This window comes from Dendrobates tinctorius, unplaced genomic scaffold (assembly GCF_039654945.1).
Source record: "Dendrobates tinctorius isolate UK_male_01 unplaced genomic scaffold, ASM3965494v1 ptg000086l, whole genome shotgun sequence".
Taxonomy (NCBI): Eukaryota; Metazoa; Chordata; class Amphibia; order Anura; family Dendrobatidae; genus Dendrobates; species Dendrobates tinctorius.
The window spans coordinates 68,684,464-68,702,499 of record NW_027361754.1 but is presented as its reverse complement, the minus strand read 5'-3'; the positions used below and the strand labels follow the sequence as shown (position 1 = coordinate 68,702,499).

Genomic DNA, 18,036 nt, shown 5'->3' with positions numbered 1-18,036 from the left:
CCACACTACAATTTTTTACAAAACTACCAAAATTATTTTATTAGAATATAACAGGAATACAGAAAAAAGATGGAGTTAGAGTCAAAAATTGACCATAAATAGCACATGGGCAGAAACATGGGGTGCACCACTGGTGCATGGACAGAGGGATACATATAATTTTATCAATACATAGTATAAAAATTAAATATTTAACATTATCCCATATTAGTGTAAGACAACCAGTCATGGTATGCAAAATAAAGACACAAATGTGGCCATCACAGATGGTGGAACCTGCCGCCAAACAAAGATGGATACAGCAAACAGTAATAACACCAAATGAATTCACTACATGATATTACCTTTAGACTGGTCGATAGTAGCAGTTCACCCAGGTGTACCCTCCCCGACGCACGTTTTGGCTAGATGGCCTTCATCAAGGGGTAAAAGGAAGTAGGAAACAGGAAGTATTTAAGATATAAGACCACCAATGAAATTGTAAGAATTAAACACATGATCAGAAAAAAATCAAATCATGTGACATGTTGAATGTCCCTCCCATAAAATGACGTTCATCGCCATGGAGAATGAAACAAACCACCACAAGTTTATTTGTAAAGTGTCAAAAAGAAAAAAGGAGCAGTGTATATATATATATATATATATATATATATATATATATATACCCACAATCCCATTATGATGTTACAAGTACCTACCACTACCTCACACAAGAATAATCGCAAAGCGCAACCAATCACAATCAATGGTGTCAGGTAGCCATGGTAACCCAGAACATACTAGGCATCTAGCGCGTTATGTACTCAAAAGCACGTCATATCTGCCCCACATAACATAGGTATAGCCATGACAACCAGTACGTGAGAAAGCCAATGACATCATCATAACATGACACATCGCCGGCTCACCCCACGACATAGGCCGCCAACCATATATGTCAGAATGACACAGGTGGCGCACTGTAGATGTGGGAGCGCATCACGTCCTCCCTCTGTGATGCGAGCGTCACCGTGCAACCAAGACGCGGGGCGGCGTCGGTGTCACGTGACCGGTGACATCACCATCACGTGACCACTCACCAGGCAACTAAGATGCCGAGAGCTGCCATGAGTGTGGGGAGCAGCAGCGCACGCACGTACCGGGAGGGCAGGAACTGCTCTGAGGGGTTTATGCCCACCCGGTATGCGCGTGTGCCGCTGCTCCCCACACTCGCAGTGGCTCTCGGCGTCTTAGTTGCCTGGTGAGCAGACTCTTCCACCATACTTCCTCATGTTTGGGAAAATGTACCAAAATTACCAGCAGAGAGATGGTACTGTATGTGGAGCGTCCAGCTGTGTAAGGTGTATTAAAAAAATTAAATCTACGTATATATTTTGTTAGTCACAGACGCTCTCACAATATGTATTGGACCGTAATCCAACAAGCAGATTTACGGAATTGTATCAGAAGTGTACAGCTGTATACGTTTTTGTGTAACTAACAATCTCTGTATGTGTATTTACGGAGTGTCACACACACACGCTGACTCTGTATAGATGTGACTGTAATGCAAACGGCAGATATACAATACTGTTTGAGAATCGGACAGCTCTATACGGTGTGTGTATGGAAAATTGTCAATCTCCGTCTATTTGTATAGGGACTGACACACGCTGTCTCTGTCTAGTTTTGACCATTATCAATCAGCAGATATATGAAATTGTTTGAAAAGCGGACAGCACTCTAAGGTGTAGGTCTGGAAAAATTGAAAAACTCCTTGGCTTTTTTTTCCAGAGTCACACACAGATAGCTTCTATTTGTCCGTGATCCAAGGCAGTACACGGTAGTGTGTGAGGAGCGTACACCGCTATACGGTGTCTGTATGGAAAATTGTCAATCTCTGTCTATTTGTATAGGGACTGACACACGCTGTCTCTGTCTAGTTTTGACCATTATCAAACAGCAGATATACAAAACAGTTTGGAAAGCGGACAGTACTCTAAGGTGTAGGTCTGGAATAATGGAAAAACTCCGAGGCTTTTTTCTCTGGAGTCACACACAGATAGCTTTTATTTGTCCGTGATACAAGGCGGTACACGGTAGTGCGTGAGGAGCATACACCGCTATACGATGTCTGTATGGAAAATTGTCAATCTCCGTCTATTTGTATAGGGACTGACACTGTTACACCGCTCCAACATACTCACCTGGCTTTCGCTCCCACGCCATCTTTGCATACTCACCCGGCCTCCGCTCCCACGCTGCAGCCTCTCACCAACCGACGGCCACGGCAGACACCTGACAGGCTCGCGGCCGATGCCATCTCTGCATGCAATGCGCATGCGCCATAAGCTGCGGCCGCGCCTCCCTTCTGCTTCTTGTGCTCCGGCTGTGCCCTGACCCGGAAGCACCTTCGGACCAATGGAAGACCAGATGGGGCCATATCAGGCCGTTTCCCCCTGAGGGAGGCGCCTGATCGTTGTGTTACCTTTCACACTGGGCCCTGCTTCCTCCTGTGCTTTCTGCAGCCTCTCGGTGCCGTCCTCGGTGTTTCCTGCAGCAGCCTTGCAGCCTGTCTTCCGTGTTCCCTGCAGTCTTATCAGTCCTGCTCCAGTGTTCCTGCTTCCTCCGTCTCCTGCCCTGTTCCTGTGTTCCTGTTCCATCCTACTCCAGTCCTGCCTCCGGTGTTCCTGTTTCATCCAGCTATCCACACTCCTACAGTCCTACTCCAGTCCTGTTCCTGTGTTCCTTCTCCAGTCCTGCCTCCGGTGTTCCTGTTCCATCCAGCTATCCACTCTCCTACAGTCCTACTCCAGTCCTGTCTCCTGTGTTCTGCTCCAGTCATCTCTCCACGTTCCAGCCTTACAGTCTACACTTCAGTCCCACACTCCCACTCCAGTCCATCCTGAGCCACCCCTCTCGGTACCGGCTACCGTGGTACTTGAACCCCTGGGCCTGCTCCTGACGGTCCCTGTATAGGGGTCGGTTCCACCTGGCAGCTCACCAGGGGCCCCTCGGTGCCACGGTCCAGAGGGTCCACTCCTGGAGAGTCCGGATCCTGACCACCCACACTAAAAGACACACGCTGTCTCTGTCTAGTTTTGACCGTTATAAAACAGCAGATATACGAAACTGTTTGAAAAGCGGACAACACTCTAAGGCCAGTTTCACATTTGCGCTTCAGAGCGCAGTAACGGCCTGCGCACGGCTGCCGCTAAGCTCCGTCCCCTGCCGCGCCTCCACTGGTAGCTCCGCCTCTGGTCGCATGATGCTGCATGTGTCATGCGTCCCCTATCTTTATCACTGAGGATGCAGGCCGTGCGCAGTATGCGTTTGGCGGCGCCTGCGTCCTTTTGACGGTGCGCAGAGCACAACCAAATTGTAACAGGTTGCGTTTGGCTCTGGTCGGCGCACCGTCAAAAGGATGCAGGTGCCGCCAAATGCATACTGCGCACGGCCTGCGTCCTCAGTGATAAAGATAGGGGAAGCATGACGCATGCAGCGTCATGCGCCCGGAGGCGGAGCTACTGGAGGAGGCGCGGTAGGGGGCGGGGCTTAGCGGCGGCCATGCACAGGCCGTCGCTGCGCCCTGAAGCGCAAATGTGAAACCGGCCTAAGGTGTAGGTCTGGAAAAACGGAAAAACTCCTCGGCTTTTTTTTCCAGAGTCACACACAGATAGCTTCTATTTGTCCGTGATACAAGGTGGTACATGGTAGTGTGTAAAAAGCGTACACCGCTATACGGTGTCTGTATGGAAAATTGTCAATCTCCGTCTATTTGTATAGGGACTGACACACGCTCTCTGTCTAGTTTTGACCATTATCAAACAGCAGATATACGAAGCTGTTTGAAAAGCGGACAGCACTCTAAGGTGTAGGTCTGGAAAAACGGAAAAACTCCTCGGCTTTTTCTTCCAGAGTCACACCCAGATAGCTTCTATTTTTCCGTGATACCAGCCGGTACACGGTAGTGTGTGAGGAGGGTACACCGCTATACGGTGTGTGAAAAAATGAACGCTCAGTAACTCACCAGGACAAAATAATAAAAGTTGGAGTGCTTTGAAAAAAGCAATTTGAACAGCAGTGTGCACACAGCAATGCAGCTAGCAGGTAGCCTTAAAAGGCAGCCTAATCACCACCAGCACTGTTGCACAAAAGCAAAAATCCTCCCCTTTCACTGCACACTAACTGTACAGTGAAAAGCGCTATCAGCAGAAGCAGTTTTTTTTTCTTCTTCCCTGCCTAATGCTCTCCCTTATTCAGAATCAGCAGCAGCACCTCTACCTATTCTAAGATTGGCAGAAGTAAGATGGCGGTCGGCGGTCACAGCCTTTTATACCCACTGTGACGCCACACAAAGCCAGCCAATCACTTCAATGCCCTTCTCTAAGATGGTGGTGGCCGCTGCCTATGTCTTCGCGTTGCCCACAGTGTGCGTCCACCTTCATTGGCTGAGAAAAGGTGCTGGAAGCATTATTTGAAACGCGACTTTGGCGCTCTGATCGGCGACCTCATGGCCGACCTCACGCTATGATCGGGTTTCGATCGGCGAAACCCGACTTTAGCTAAAGTCGGCGGTTTTTGAATTTGACCGACCCGCTTCGCTCAACTCTAGATGGGAGTGATGGGGTGATGGAGCAGGCAATGATGGGGGTGATGGAGCAGACAATGATGGGAGTGATGGAGAGAAGGCAGTGATGGGGTGATGGAGCTGGCAATGATGGGAGTGATGGGGTGATGGAGCAGGCAATGATGGGAGTGATGGGGAGAAGGCAGTGATGGGGTGATGGAGAAGGCAATGATGGGAGTGATGGAGCAGGCAATGATGGGAGTGATGGGGAGAAGGCAGTGATGGGGTGAAGGAGAAGACAATGATGGGAGTGATGGGGAGAAGGCAATGATGGGGTGATGGAGAGGGCAATGACGGTGTGATGGGGAAAAAGAATTGTTGATGGGGTGGTGGGGGAAAATGCAATGATGACGGTGGTGGAAAGGGCAATAAATGGTGGAGGTGTTGGAATGGGCAATGATGGGAGTGGTGGGGAGAAAGCAAAGATAGTGGTGGGAGAGATGAAAATGATGGAGGTGGTGAAGAGGGCAATGATGGGGTGGGGGAGAGAACAATAATGGGATGCGACGGGAGGAGGACAATGAGGGGTGTGGGGGATTGGGATGGGAGGAAAGGGAACTTATAATGGCCTTAGGAACAGGGGGAGGTGGAGGAAGACATTATTATCGCTTATTATGTCTAACACAGTTCCTTAGTATATAGTGTACTCACTAATTCTGTATAAAATCATCCTTAGTCACAGTTTCCTCTTTTATTATGTATAACACCATCCCTTATTACGTACCATCCTCTCTAGTTTATATGGTGCCATCCCTTATTATATAACTTCCTCTGCTGTTATGTATAGTGCTATCACGTACATAGTGTATTCTTGTTAATTTTGTTATGTACAGTGCCCTCTTTTATTACATAGCCCCCTCTCTTTTTAGATATAAAATGACTGCTGATCGAGGAGCCGGTGACCAAACTACCAGTCCATCAGCTCCTCCATTAGAAAGGAAGCTTTCCCATGCTTCATTAGCCATCATTGCATTATATAGCTAACAACACAGGACGGTATGTAATAAAAAACAGGGCTCTATATAATTCAATATGTACTGTACATAACAAGAGAGGGCACTGTGTAAGGGACAGCAATATACATAATAAAGGAGGCTATGTAATATAAATATATGCATGTGTGTGTGTGGCTATATAATATCTATCTATCTATATATATATATACATATATATATATACTCACGCACATGTAGCTTTGACGCCATAAAAGGAGGGTGGCCCAGACACATTTATTGCACAGGGGCCCCAAGCTGTCAGTGTCCGCCCCTGCGTGTGAACAAACGCTAAAAGCTATATTTTTTGTTTCTCTGGTTTATTTAGCCTTACAGTGGGGCAAAAAAGCATTTAGTCAGTCAGCAATAGTGCAAGTTCCACCACTTAAAAAGATGAGAGGCGTCTGTAATTTACATCATAGGTAGACCTCAACTATGGGAGACAAACTGAGAAAAAAAAATCCAGAAAATCACATTGTCTGTTTTTTTTTTCATTTTATTTGCATATTATGGTGGAAAATAAGTATTTGGTCAGAAACAAAATTTCATCTCAATACTTTGTGATATATCCTTTGTTGGCAATGACAGAGGTCAAACGTTTTCTGTAAGTCTTCACAAGGTTGCCACACACTGTTGTTGGTATGTTGGCCCATTCCTCCATGCAGATCTCCTCTAGAGCAGTGATGTTTTTGGCTTTTCGCTTGGCAATACGGACTTTCAACTCCCTCCAAAGGTTTTCTATAGGGTTGAGATCTGGAGACTGGCTAGGCCACTCCAGGACCTTGAAATGCTTCTTACGAAGCCACTCCTTCGTTGCCCTGGCGGTGTGCTTTGGATCATTGTCATGTTGAAAGACCCAGCCACGTTTCATCTTCAATGCCCTTGCTGATGGAAGGAGGTTTGCACTCAAAATCTCACGATACATGGCCCCATTCATTCTTTCATGTACCCGGATCAGTCGTCCTGGCCCCTTTGCAGAGAAACAGCCCCAAAGCATGATGTTTCCACCACCATGCTTTACAGTAGGTATGGTGTTTGATGGATGCAACTCAGTATTCTTTTTCCTCCAAACACGACAAGTTGTGTTTCTACCAAACAGTTCCAGTTTGGTTTCATCAGACCATAGGACATTCTCCAAAAACTCCTCTGGATCATCCAAATGCTCTCTAGCAAACTTCAGACGGGCCCTGACATGTACAGACTTAAGCAGTGGGACACGTCTGGCACTGCAGGATCTGAGTCCATGGTGGCGTAGTGTGTTACTTATGGTAGGCCTTGTTACATTGGTCCCAGCTCTCTGCAGTTCATTCACTAGGTCCCCCCGCGTGGTTCTGGGATTTTTGCTCACCATTCTTGTGATCATTCTGACCCCACGGGGTGGGATTTTGCGTGGAGCACCAGATCGAGGGAGATTATCAGTGGTCTTGTATGTCTTCCATTTTCTAATTATTGCTCCCACAGTTGATTTCTTCACTCCAAGATGGTTGGCTATTGCAGATTCAGTCTTCCCAGCCTGGTGCAGGGCTACAATTTTGTTTCTGGTGTCCTTTGACAGCTCTTTGGTCTTCACCATAGTGGAGTTTGGAGTCAGACTGTTTGAGGGTGTGCACAGGTGTCTTTTTATACTGATAACAAGTTTAAACAGGTGCCATTACTACAGGTAATGAGTGGAGGAAAGAGGAGACTCTTAAAGAAGAAGTTAAAGGTCTGTGAGAGCCAGAAATCTTGTTTGCTTGTTTCTGACCAAATACTTAAGGGGGTTTTACACTAAGCGATATCGCTAGCAATATCGCTAAAACGTCACTGGTTTTGTGACGTTATAGCGATATTGCTAGCGATATCGCTATGTGTGATACTTACCAGCGACCGGCTCCCCCGCTGTCCATCGCTGATCGCGCGAGAATGTCCAGCTCCATTTCTCGTCGGGCGCTTCCTGCTGAGACTTCCTGCTGTGACGACGAGTGACGCTGGACGCGGGCGGGAGGACGCAGGATCGCTGTGTGTGAATGGTAAGTATCGTGCGCTGCGTCGCTGCTGAATCGCTGTGAGATCTTTCTGTATGAAAGCTCACTAGCGATCATTTAGCGATGCACCAGCGATCCTGACCGGGTTGGATCGCTGGTTGGATCGCTGGTGCATCGCTAAATGTAAAAGGGCCTTTATTTTCCACGATAATATGCAAATAAAATGAAAAAAAAACAGACAATGTGATTTTCTGGATTTTTTTTTCTCAGTTTGTCTCCCATAGTTGAGGTCTACCTATGATGTAAATTACAGACGCCTCTCATCTTTTTAAGTGGTGGAACTTGCACTATTGCTGACTGACTAAATACTTTTTTGCCCCACTGTATATACAAGTGATTATGCAGGAAAAACTGTTTCACAACTTTTTTGGTGTGTTAAATGCAATTTAGGTTAGGTTTGGTAGTTGTTCTTGTATATCTGTAAAAGTGGTGCAATATTGCGACAAAATTATTCCCAGAAACCATATGTGAGTCAGAAATGCATGCAGGCATTTTCTCCATTCTCTTCCCATTCTGTTTCATCACTTTCCCATCCATTTCAGCCTTTTCCTCAGGCCCCCAGACCCCTTTTGTATGGTCCAGCAGAAAATTACTCGGATTTCTTATTGACTTGCATTGTACTCGCTATTCGGAACGAATGTGCGATTTTTACAAAGTATTCGTTATGAGTATAGCGATTACAAATATTATGGTACTCGCTAATCACTAGTGCACACAAATGACACACAGATAAATCCGTGTGTCATCTGCGTGACATGTATCGGCACCTGGGAAAAATCGGTACAGTTTGTGCTGATCCCAGGTGCTGACTTCTGAAGGCAACTCTTATCATTGTCAACTGGTCTTCCTGAGATCAGCGCAACCAGGCAACAATGATGGGAGTTGCATTCAGCACCCACTGTGTACATCTTGTGTAAAGTTAAGAATTAAATAAAAAAATGGTGTGGGCTCAAGCTTAATCTTCATAACCAGCATACTGAAAGCCCACTATAGGGGCTGATGTTAATAATCTGGGAAAAAGGATCCTAGGCTATTCATAACAGCTCCCAACTGGTTGCTTAGCCTTTTCTGGTGAATTTATGGACAACCCTAGAAAAAAATGATCTATTAATTCAAACCAGCAAAGCCTAAACAGACAGACATGGGTTGATATTAATAGCCTGGGAAGGGGCCAAAGATATTGCCCCCCCCATCCCCGGTTTCCAGCATCAGTCCTAGCCTTTACTGGTGAATTTATTGATGACCCTAGAAAAAAATGTTCTATGAATTCAAACCAGCAAAGCCTAAACAGACAGATGTAGGTTGACATTAATAGCCTGGGAAGGGGCCAAAGATATTGCCCCCCCATCCCAGGTTACCAACATCAGTCCTCAGCTGCCCCAGAAATGGCGCATCCATAAGATGTGCCATATCTGATGCTTAGCCTTGCTCTTCCCCTTGCCTTATGACTGTGATAAGTGGGGTAATAGGGTTGAGGTTGATGTCAGCTTTGTATTGTCAGCTGACATCAAGACCAGAGGTTAGTAATGGAGAGGTGTCTATAAGACATCCCCTTTACTAACCCCATAATCATATTGTAAGAAAGACACACCAAAAATAAAGTCCTTTATTTGAAATAAAACTCAACATATACTTTTACACATTTATTAAAAAAACAAAATAGATGCCTGTAATCCATTTAAGCCTGTGTCCTCTGAAAAAGACCAAAAGAAACGAAAAAAATAAACAACCATATTCCTCACATGTCCGAAGAGAAGATAATCTGTTTGTCCCATGCCATAATCAATTATTGCTTCATCTGGATTTCAAGCTGAAAATTGGCATGATGCGTTCGTTAAGGCTGAAATCCAGGAGGCACTGAGCTGTAACAAGCAGTAACGTCATAGAGGTGTGGTTCCCACACTCAGTTCACTGTGAACAGGGTGACTTCAATGAGGTCACCACTAGCACCGTGAGAAAAATTCACAGCTAACTGTACTGCTTTTCCCAGGTGCCGGTACATGACGGACGCCACATGGATTTGACACATGAATACACGGACAGCAAACGGACGCAGACAGCAAATGGATACACGGATGTCACGCGGATGTCACAATGTCACATACGTACGTAGGGATGGCACATGGACATGGACCATGGATCTCACCAGTACTGTTTTTTTCCTGTACAGAAATCACCAGGATGTTTGAAAGAGGCTGATGAGTTAGGATATTCTTCTGTGCTAGTATGTGCTAGTGATATGGAGAAGTTACAGTGGCTGTTGGGATTAATAAGCATCAAAGTACAACTTTGTGGAAAATATTGGTGCAACTTAAGCAATATAAAATAATTTTATTTCTAGGCACGTCAGGAGAATAAGCCGTGTAAAAAACTGCATGTGAACAAGTGATTAATTATATTCACATATACCACTAAATGCTATATAAAATATTAAAACAAACTACAAAAAATGCGTGCAGCCAGAAGTATAAATATAAATTCAATGAGCAAAATACAGACAATAGATAAAAGACAAAGGTTTAAATCAGGAGAAACACCAGAGAGCGACAAACACAGCGGGAGAAAATGGTGTATAAAATGAGTACAATTAATATGCATATAATAACACCAAATAAAGAGAATATTAAAAAAATGAGAGAAAAAGGGAGAAGATGACAATTGACCAACAAATAGTTATTTGCAGAAAAATAAATTAATAAGGCATAGTTCAGTAAATAAAGCTGAATATGTAATGAAAATAAATGAATCGGAAATCAAAAGGCATTTTTACCTCTATGTTGCTCAGGCTGGAATGCATATTCTGCTCATCACACTTTCATTCTCACTTATATGCACCATTGACTTATTTACTTTCTATTTTTATTATTTTTTCTTCCAAAAAATTTTTTATTTTATTTTCACAATTTATATTGTTCCTGATTTTTTATGTCCTCTTTATGTAAATAAATACATTTTCATGAGCATTATGAAAATGTTTTTGTCTATTTTATATTTTCATTTATTTTATATATTCCATATTCATTTGCATCCCCCTTTCCCTTCCCTATAGTCACATCTCTACATGTGCTAATCCTGGTTCTGCTTAGTTTATCGCTTCAATTTTCCCTTTCTGAGCACTTAATCTCTCTCCCCATCCTGCTCCTGGTGCGCGCTCGCTGGCCTCTGTCGGGCTGGTACATTCCCTGCCTCGTCTGTTTGAGCATGGTTTGGCTCGTGTATTGGCCTCCCATGTCTTTGTCGTTGACGAGGCCGTGGTTGCCCTCATGTGACCTGCCCCACCTCTGATGACGCATCGCGGGATGTGGTTGCCTTCTGATGGCATCCTTTACCTGAGCAGCTATCACCAGTGACAATTGCCTGATGGGGGATTTTCATTGTCTCAGGGGAGTTTAAATGAAGTGATCACTGGTCTGATGCCTCCTCTTGACGAAGACTCGCGCCAAAACACATATAGGGGATAGCGCCATTCCAACGGGAAGGACATATGGTTAAAGATGCCTTTTGACCTCCGATTCATTTATTTTCTGTCAGGATCCTGTCAGCGTTGGCAACTGCCACGGATGAGCAAGGTGACTTACCCACACTGCGGGAGAGCACGGGGCCCAATACGGTAGTGAAGGTTTAAGCAGACAGGACCTGAGTCACGGAAAATAGTAAGGAGTACTAGGACCTACGATCATGTGACTGCAGGGGGCGGGGCTTAGCGTCCTACTATTGCAGATGATGTAATGTACCTACTGCAGGAATACTGTAGTAGAGGAGAGGAAAACGCAGGTCAGACAAGCAGAGGTCATACACGAGAGGGTGGTGCAGTACCAAAGGGAAGAGCAGAGAATAGTCAAGTCACAAGCAGAGAGTCAAACACGAGAGAGCGGTGCGGTACAAGAGGGACAGGCAGAACTCGTAACAGGGACAGAACCAAATCAAAACCAAACAAGCAACAAGTTATCAGGCACAAGGCACACGTATACAAGAGGTCAACTAACTCAGCCCAGGGCAGGAGTATAACTGACACCGGACCCAGGTCCAGTGAGCATGAAATAACCGCCGTCTGCCAGAGAGAGGCAGAAACAATTAATCCCATATCTGACCAGGACGGGCCAAAGCCAAACCCCGTCCTGGATCATGACATTTTCATTACATGTACAGCTTTGTTTACTAATCTCAGTCTAATTTATTTTTTTTGCTGCAAATAACTGTTTTGGTCAATTGTCATCTTCCCCCTTTTTCTCTCATCTATTTAATATTCTTCTTTTATAAATGTTTTTTAAATGTTTAAATACTGTAAACATTTGTTTTCTGTCTATTGCCCGTATTTTTCTCCATAAATTTATATTTATACTTCTTCAGCACACATTTTTGTAGGTTTTTCTAGTTAATTACCGTAGGCATTTTTAGTCTTTTTATTCCAATATACAATTGCCTTTGGTGTTTTAATTATTCCATTACTTCATTCTTCATTTATTTATCATTCTTTTGCACCAATTGTTTGCCTCCTGCCCTTTTTGTTTATATAAAATAATAGTATTTAACTGAATATTCACAAAATGATATATCACTAGACAAGTAATATAATCACAGTTTGCATATAAGGATCAAGTCATTGATTTGTTTTCTTCTTGTCGTTGTCGGTTCTTAAAGACTCGTGACTTCATGTCTGTGTGTTTAAGGCGGACGTTAATGCTGCTGTGGAGTCAAGAGGACCATCCTTGGTGGTATCAGGTACGTTCAAAGACGATGTTTGATAGATGACCACCACCTAAAATGAAAAAATGAGAATATGAGTAAAAGTCTATGCTGTCATCTGTAAAAAATGTATACAATTAATTTGCATGCATACTGTATATATAGTATATTAAAGAAAAACACTCCTCAGCAATGAAATTACAACACCAAGAATGAAATGTCAAGGAGATATGGGAATCATAGGATGGATAGGCATGGTAATGATATTCAAATGATGAAAAAGCGCCATATTCCGAAATCCCGGAACTTACAGCCTCTGCTGCTATCACTGTGGTTATTAATGGTCGCACTGAATGCACTTGGACAAATCATCAAGATCCTCTGCTGGCAGCGCCTGTGTAATCACCGACCAATGATGTCCCAGAAGTTTGCATAAGAAGTTGCCAGCAGCAGATCTTTATGATTTGCACATCTATTATACATACTATCATTTATAATGTGTTTATCATGTCTTTGATTTTACATCTGAATTGATGGGTGTTTTCAATCCATACAATTTGCTAGCAACTAATTGAATAATTAACACACACATTTGTAAGTTCTCTGGAATGCTTTAAATTACTTTTTGTTCATTGTGAAACAATTTAAGCCATGATTAAGAACCTTTCAATATTAAGGCTGTGTGCCCACGATGCGATTTTTAAGCGTTTTTGCTGCGAAAACGCTGCGAAAATGTTTAAAAATCGTGTACAGAACGCACCCCATGCATTCCTATGGCATTCCGCACATGCTGTGCTAATGCTGCGCTTTTTTCCACGGTGGAATCGCATCGCGGAAAAAATCGCAGCATGCTCATTCTTCTGTGCGGAATCACAAAGAATTGCCGCGACTCCGCACCCATAGGAATGCATGAGAATCGCTTACTTCCCGCATGTGGCTATGCCCACCATGCGGGAAGTTAAGCGTCTCATGTGCGGTTGGTACCCACGGTGTGGAGGAGAGGAGACTGTCCTCCAGGCCCTGGGTACCATACCCCTGTAAAAAAAAGAATAAAAAATCGGGGTATATTTACCTTCCGACGTCCCGCGCTGCCTTCCACAGTGTTCCCAGTAATGCCTTGCGGCAAGGTCCTGTGATGACGTAGTCTCACGTGACTCTAGCGGTCTCGTGAGATCGCTATAGCAACACGAGACCAACGTCATCACAGGTCTCGCAAGGCAACGCTGGGAACGGGAGCGTCGCTGAGACTGCGCGGGACGTCGGAAGGTAAACATACCCCGATTTTTTATTTTTTAATTATTTTTTACATTCTTTCTTTTACTATTGATGACGCATAGGCGGCCTCAATAGTAAAGACCTGGTCACACTTGTCAAACACTATGTTTGACGAGTGTGACCAACCTGTCGATCACTTTACAAGCGGTGCTTCAAATCGTTTGGAAAGTGCTTGAATATCGCACGCGAAAATTGCGGCAAAATCGCGAACATAATTGCGGTAAAATCGCGGTAAAATCGCACGGAAAAAAACACACAATTTCTGGGAAGGAGTCTGGTTTTCAGTGTCCAGATTTAAACGCAACGTGGGCACATAGCCTAAGGTTCAAAACGTGTAGGTTCTATGACTATTTTTTTGAACTTGGAATATTTTCAGTTTATATATCTAACTGGATTTTAAAATAATGCAATAGAGGACCAAAAATGCTGGAACTTCATTTTGTTTCATGCTTCTATCCAGTATATGTAAGTGCCAACATAGTCTCACTCATGAAACTTCTTAACTCCACCACACTCAAGCCAAGTCGGATGCTCCTTTCGGATAAAGAAAATAATCAATACAGATATTGCTGTTACTTGTTAAATGCCAGCTATAGAATAAAATCATGTTTTGTTAATTTTAGCTAAAGAACCCAGTCAGGCCGGAAGACATCCTTGGAATACCCAGTAAGCTGATGCCCTCTAGATACAAATCTGCTCACAGAAACAATCTGTCTTGATGTGTTTTGACAGCTATGGTCCTTGAAAGCTACTGATGTTTTCTGTATTTTTCGGACTGTAAGATGCACCAGACCATAAGACGCACCCCAGATTTTCAGAAGAAAAAAAGGGAAAAAAGTAATGTGTCAAATGGGGGTCCATCTTAAAGTCTGAATTCAGCTTACTGGGGGAGTGAGAGATCAGCAGCATTGCTGGAGCAGGGTCACAGTAGATGTTTGGTGGTCCGTCAATTATTTGACTCCAGGGGCGGCGCATGTGCAGATTGAGATCTCGGCACCGAGATCTCGTTGCAGAGATCACAATCTGCACATGCACCACCTCCGGTGGCCATTTTCTCGGGGGGGGGCCACCGCATTGCAGCAATGGATGTTTGGGAGCTCGGGCTTTCACAAAATGTTGGTGTAGCCCCCACACTACTGAGCACTGCTGAATCTACTGCACCAGCCTGGGATGGGAGTCAGATTATTGCCCTGCAGCATTGGACCACCAAATACCCTCTCTTTTAAATCCACGGCCGGCAGAATCGCCTGGCTCCTGCTGCTGCCACACTCCTGGTAAGTACATTCAGACTATAAGATGCCCCTACAGTTCCCCAAAACATTTTTGGGAAGAAAGTGCGTCTTATAGTCCGAAAAATACAATATATTTTCTTTATGCATTGTTAAATCATTTCTCATGTGCAATATTCTTTGATTTGGGCAAATACATAAGCTCCATGGTTCTGAGCCGGAATATTGACCTAAACAAAGCACCCTATGCAGCATGGCAGATCTCTCTCTTACATTTGTAGAGATCTCCATATACATACGTAAGTTTCATCTCTCATCTTTGCCTGTCCGTTTTTTATTGTAACTCTTATTCTAAGTGAATTTGTTTTTTTATTCAAATCACCAGTGAAGACCGGATGTCCATTAGTACAGTTTTCCATATCATCTATAAACTGGGTTTACCAAAAACCTAACATTTTTTAGCCTTAAACTTGCCAGGATTGCATCCAAAAAAATTACGCCAGCTCTGGCAAATTCAGGACTTTTGGCAACTATGCAAGAATGTAAAATTCTATATGGTTTGTAGTTCTGCTTAGCTTGTCACAGTATTTGCTAATACATTTTTCAATATCTTATAGCTATGGAAGAAATATTCTTAGCCTAAGAACCTGTAAGGTTCCAAACTTGTAGATTTGGTGTCCACCATGATATCTTATATCGTCTTCATTTTTTATTTGTTTTTAACGATATCCAAATAAATGTGATGTTTTATATAGAAAAAATATTTTTTGGCAGTTGATGGATTTTTCCACTATTTCTTCCATGGTTTCAGCTCAGGAGCCAGGCTGATCCCTCCGTGCACCATGCCCTGCTTCAATATACACTACTGTTCTGCCCTATGAATATAGGGCAAATATGTCTGTATTATGTGCTGGTTTAGTTATAGCACCATCTAGTGGTGGCTGAATTTATAGCTGTGTCTTTTATAGCTTTTATAGCCTGTGCCTTTAATAGCAGACAGAGTGTTGCATTCTGGGATTGAAGCAGTGTATTCTGGGATGAGGAAGATGCCATTTTCTTCTGTGTATTTCATAGGACACACGTTTCTTTATTTGTCCTCCTGTAACTCCCCTACTTGAGTCGCTATCCTGGTAAAGCATATCTAGTAAGATTAATATCTTTTCTTGTAATGCAGTGTTGAACAGAGATGTTATTAACTGTATGGCAGCCAGTGCTCATTAGATGTAATTAGACACCTGTGTATTCCATGTAAAGTTTGCATTACACTGTATACTTCCTGTAATTGTGTTAGCTGTGTGATCATCTGCCCAATACTTACCCATGTCGTTTGTATTCTTTATAGTTTTACTGCATGTTCTATACTCTTCACTAATAAACAAGTTAGACTACAGAGAACAGTCTGCTTATTTTGGAAGATAGAAGGTGGTTTATGCTGTATGCTAGATTGCACACCGTGTCAACGTGTATGAAGGCAGAACTACCGTTCAAAAGTATGGGGTCACCCAGACAATTTTGTGTTTTTCCTGAAAACTCATACTTATATTAATCAAATGAGTTGCCAAATGAATTTAAAAACTAGTCCAGACATTGACAATGTTCTAAAAAAAGATCTTTAATTGAAGTAATAATTTTCTCCTTCAAACTTTGCTTTTGTCAAAGAATGCTCCCTTTGCAGCAATTACAGCATTGCAGACCTTTGGCATTCTAGCAGTTAATTTGCTGAGGTAATCTGGAGAAATTTCACCCCATGCTTCCAGAAGCCCCTCCAACAAGTTGGTTTGGCTTGACGAACACTTTTTGCAAACCATACTCTCAAACTACTCCCACAACAGCTCAATGTGGTTGAGATCTGGTGATTGCGCTGGCCACTCCATTACAGCTAGAATACCAGCTGCCTGCTTCTTCCCTAAATAGTTCTTGCATAATTTGGAGGTGTGCTTTGGGTCATTGTCTTGTTGTAGGATGAAATTGGCTCCAAACAAGCGCTGTCCACAGGGAATGGCATTGCATTGCAAAATGGAGTGATAGCCTTCCTTATTCAAAATCCCTTTTACCTTGTACAAATCTCCTACTTTACCAGCACCAAAGCAACCCCAGACCATCACATTATCTCCACCATGCTTGACAGATGGCATCAGGCACTCTTCCAGCATCCTTTCAGTTGTTCTGCGTCTCACAAATGTTCTTCTGTGTAATCCAAACACCTCAAAATTAGATTCGTCTGTCCAGAACACTTTTTTCCAATCTTCCTCTGTCCAATGTTTGTGTTCTTTTGCCCATATTAACCTTTTCCTTTTATTAGCCAGTCTCAGATATGGCTTTTTCTTTGCCACTGTGCCCTGAAGGTCAGCATCCCGGAGTCGCCAAAACACTGTAGACGTTGACACTGGCGTTTTGCGTATACTATTTAATGAAGCTGACAGACGAGGACCTGTGAGGCATCGATTTCTCAAACCACAGACTCTAATGTACTTGTCTTGTTGCTAAGCTGTGCAGCGGGGTCTTCCACTTCTCTTTCTACTCTGGTTAGAGCCTGTTTTTGCTCTCCTCTGAAGGGAGTAGTACACACCGTTGTAGGAAATCTTCAGTTTCTTGGCAATTTCTCACATGGAATAGCATTCATTTCTAAGAACAAGAATAGACTGTCGAGTTTCACATGAAAGCTCTTTTTTTCTGGCCATTTTGAGAGTTTAATGGAACCAACAAATGTAATGCTCCCAGTTCTCAACTAGCTGAAAAGAAGGTTAGGTTTATAGCTTCTCTAATCAGCCAAACTGTTTTCAGCTGTGCTAACATACTTGCACAAGGGTTTTCAAGGGTATTCTAACCATCCATTAGCCATCTTACACAGCAAACACAAAGTACCATAAGAACACTGGAGTGATGCTTGTTGGAAATGGGCCTCTATACACCTATGAAGATATTGCATTACAAACCAGATGTTTGCAGCTAGAATAGTCATTTACCACATTAACAATGTGTAGAGTGTATTTCTGAATAATTTAATGTTACCTTCATTGGAAAAAACTGTGCTTTTTTCCAATGTATATTCTACAGCGGTGTGCTGATGAACTGTTCATTTTTCTTATCTTAAAGATGCGCTGACATATTTACCAACATGACCAGTGGTAAAATAGGGACACTGAGCTCCGCCAATAGTCTCACCCCTAGGAGGCTAAAACAGGGTAGCAATGCACACTTTTGTGAGTGGTTTGTAA

At 43.4% G+C, this 18,036-nt stretch overlaps 1 protein-coding gene across 1 annotated transcript in view; it reads right to left on the bottom strand.

Moving 5' to 3' along the window:
- Positions 1 to 9,939: 9,939 nt before the first annotated feature.
- Positions 9,940 to 18,036, bottom strand: part of LOC141097980 (membrane-spanning 4-domains subfamily A member 4A-like) — a 43,475-nt gene continuing 35,378 nt past the window's right edge. Inside the window, exon 7 of the mRNA XM_073585550.1 lies at positions 9,940 to 12,387. Within this exon, the coding sequence (XP_073441651.1) occupies positions 12,280 to 12,387 (108 nt within the window). The 3' untranslated portion in view covers positions 9,940 to 12,279. The remainder of the gene's footprint in view (positions 12,388 to 18,036) is intronic.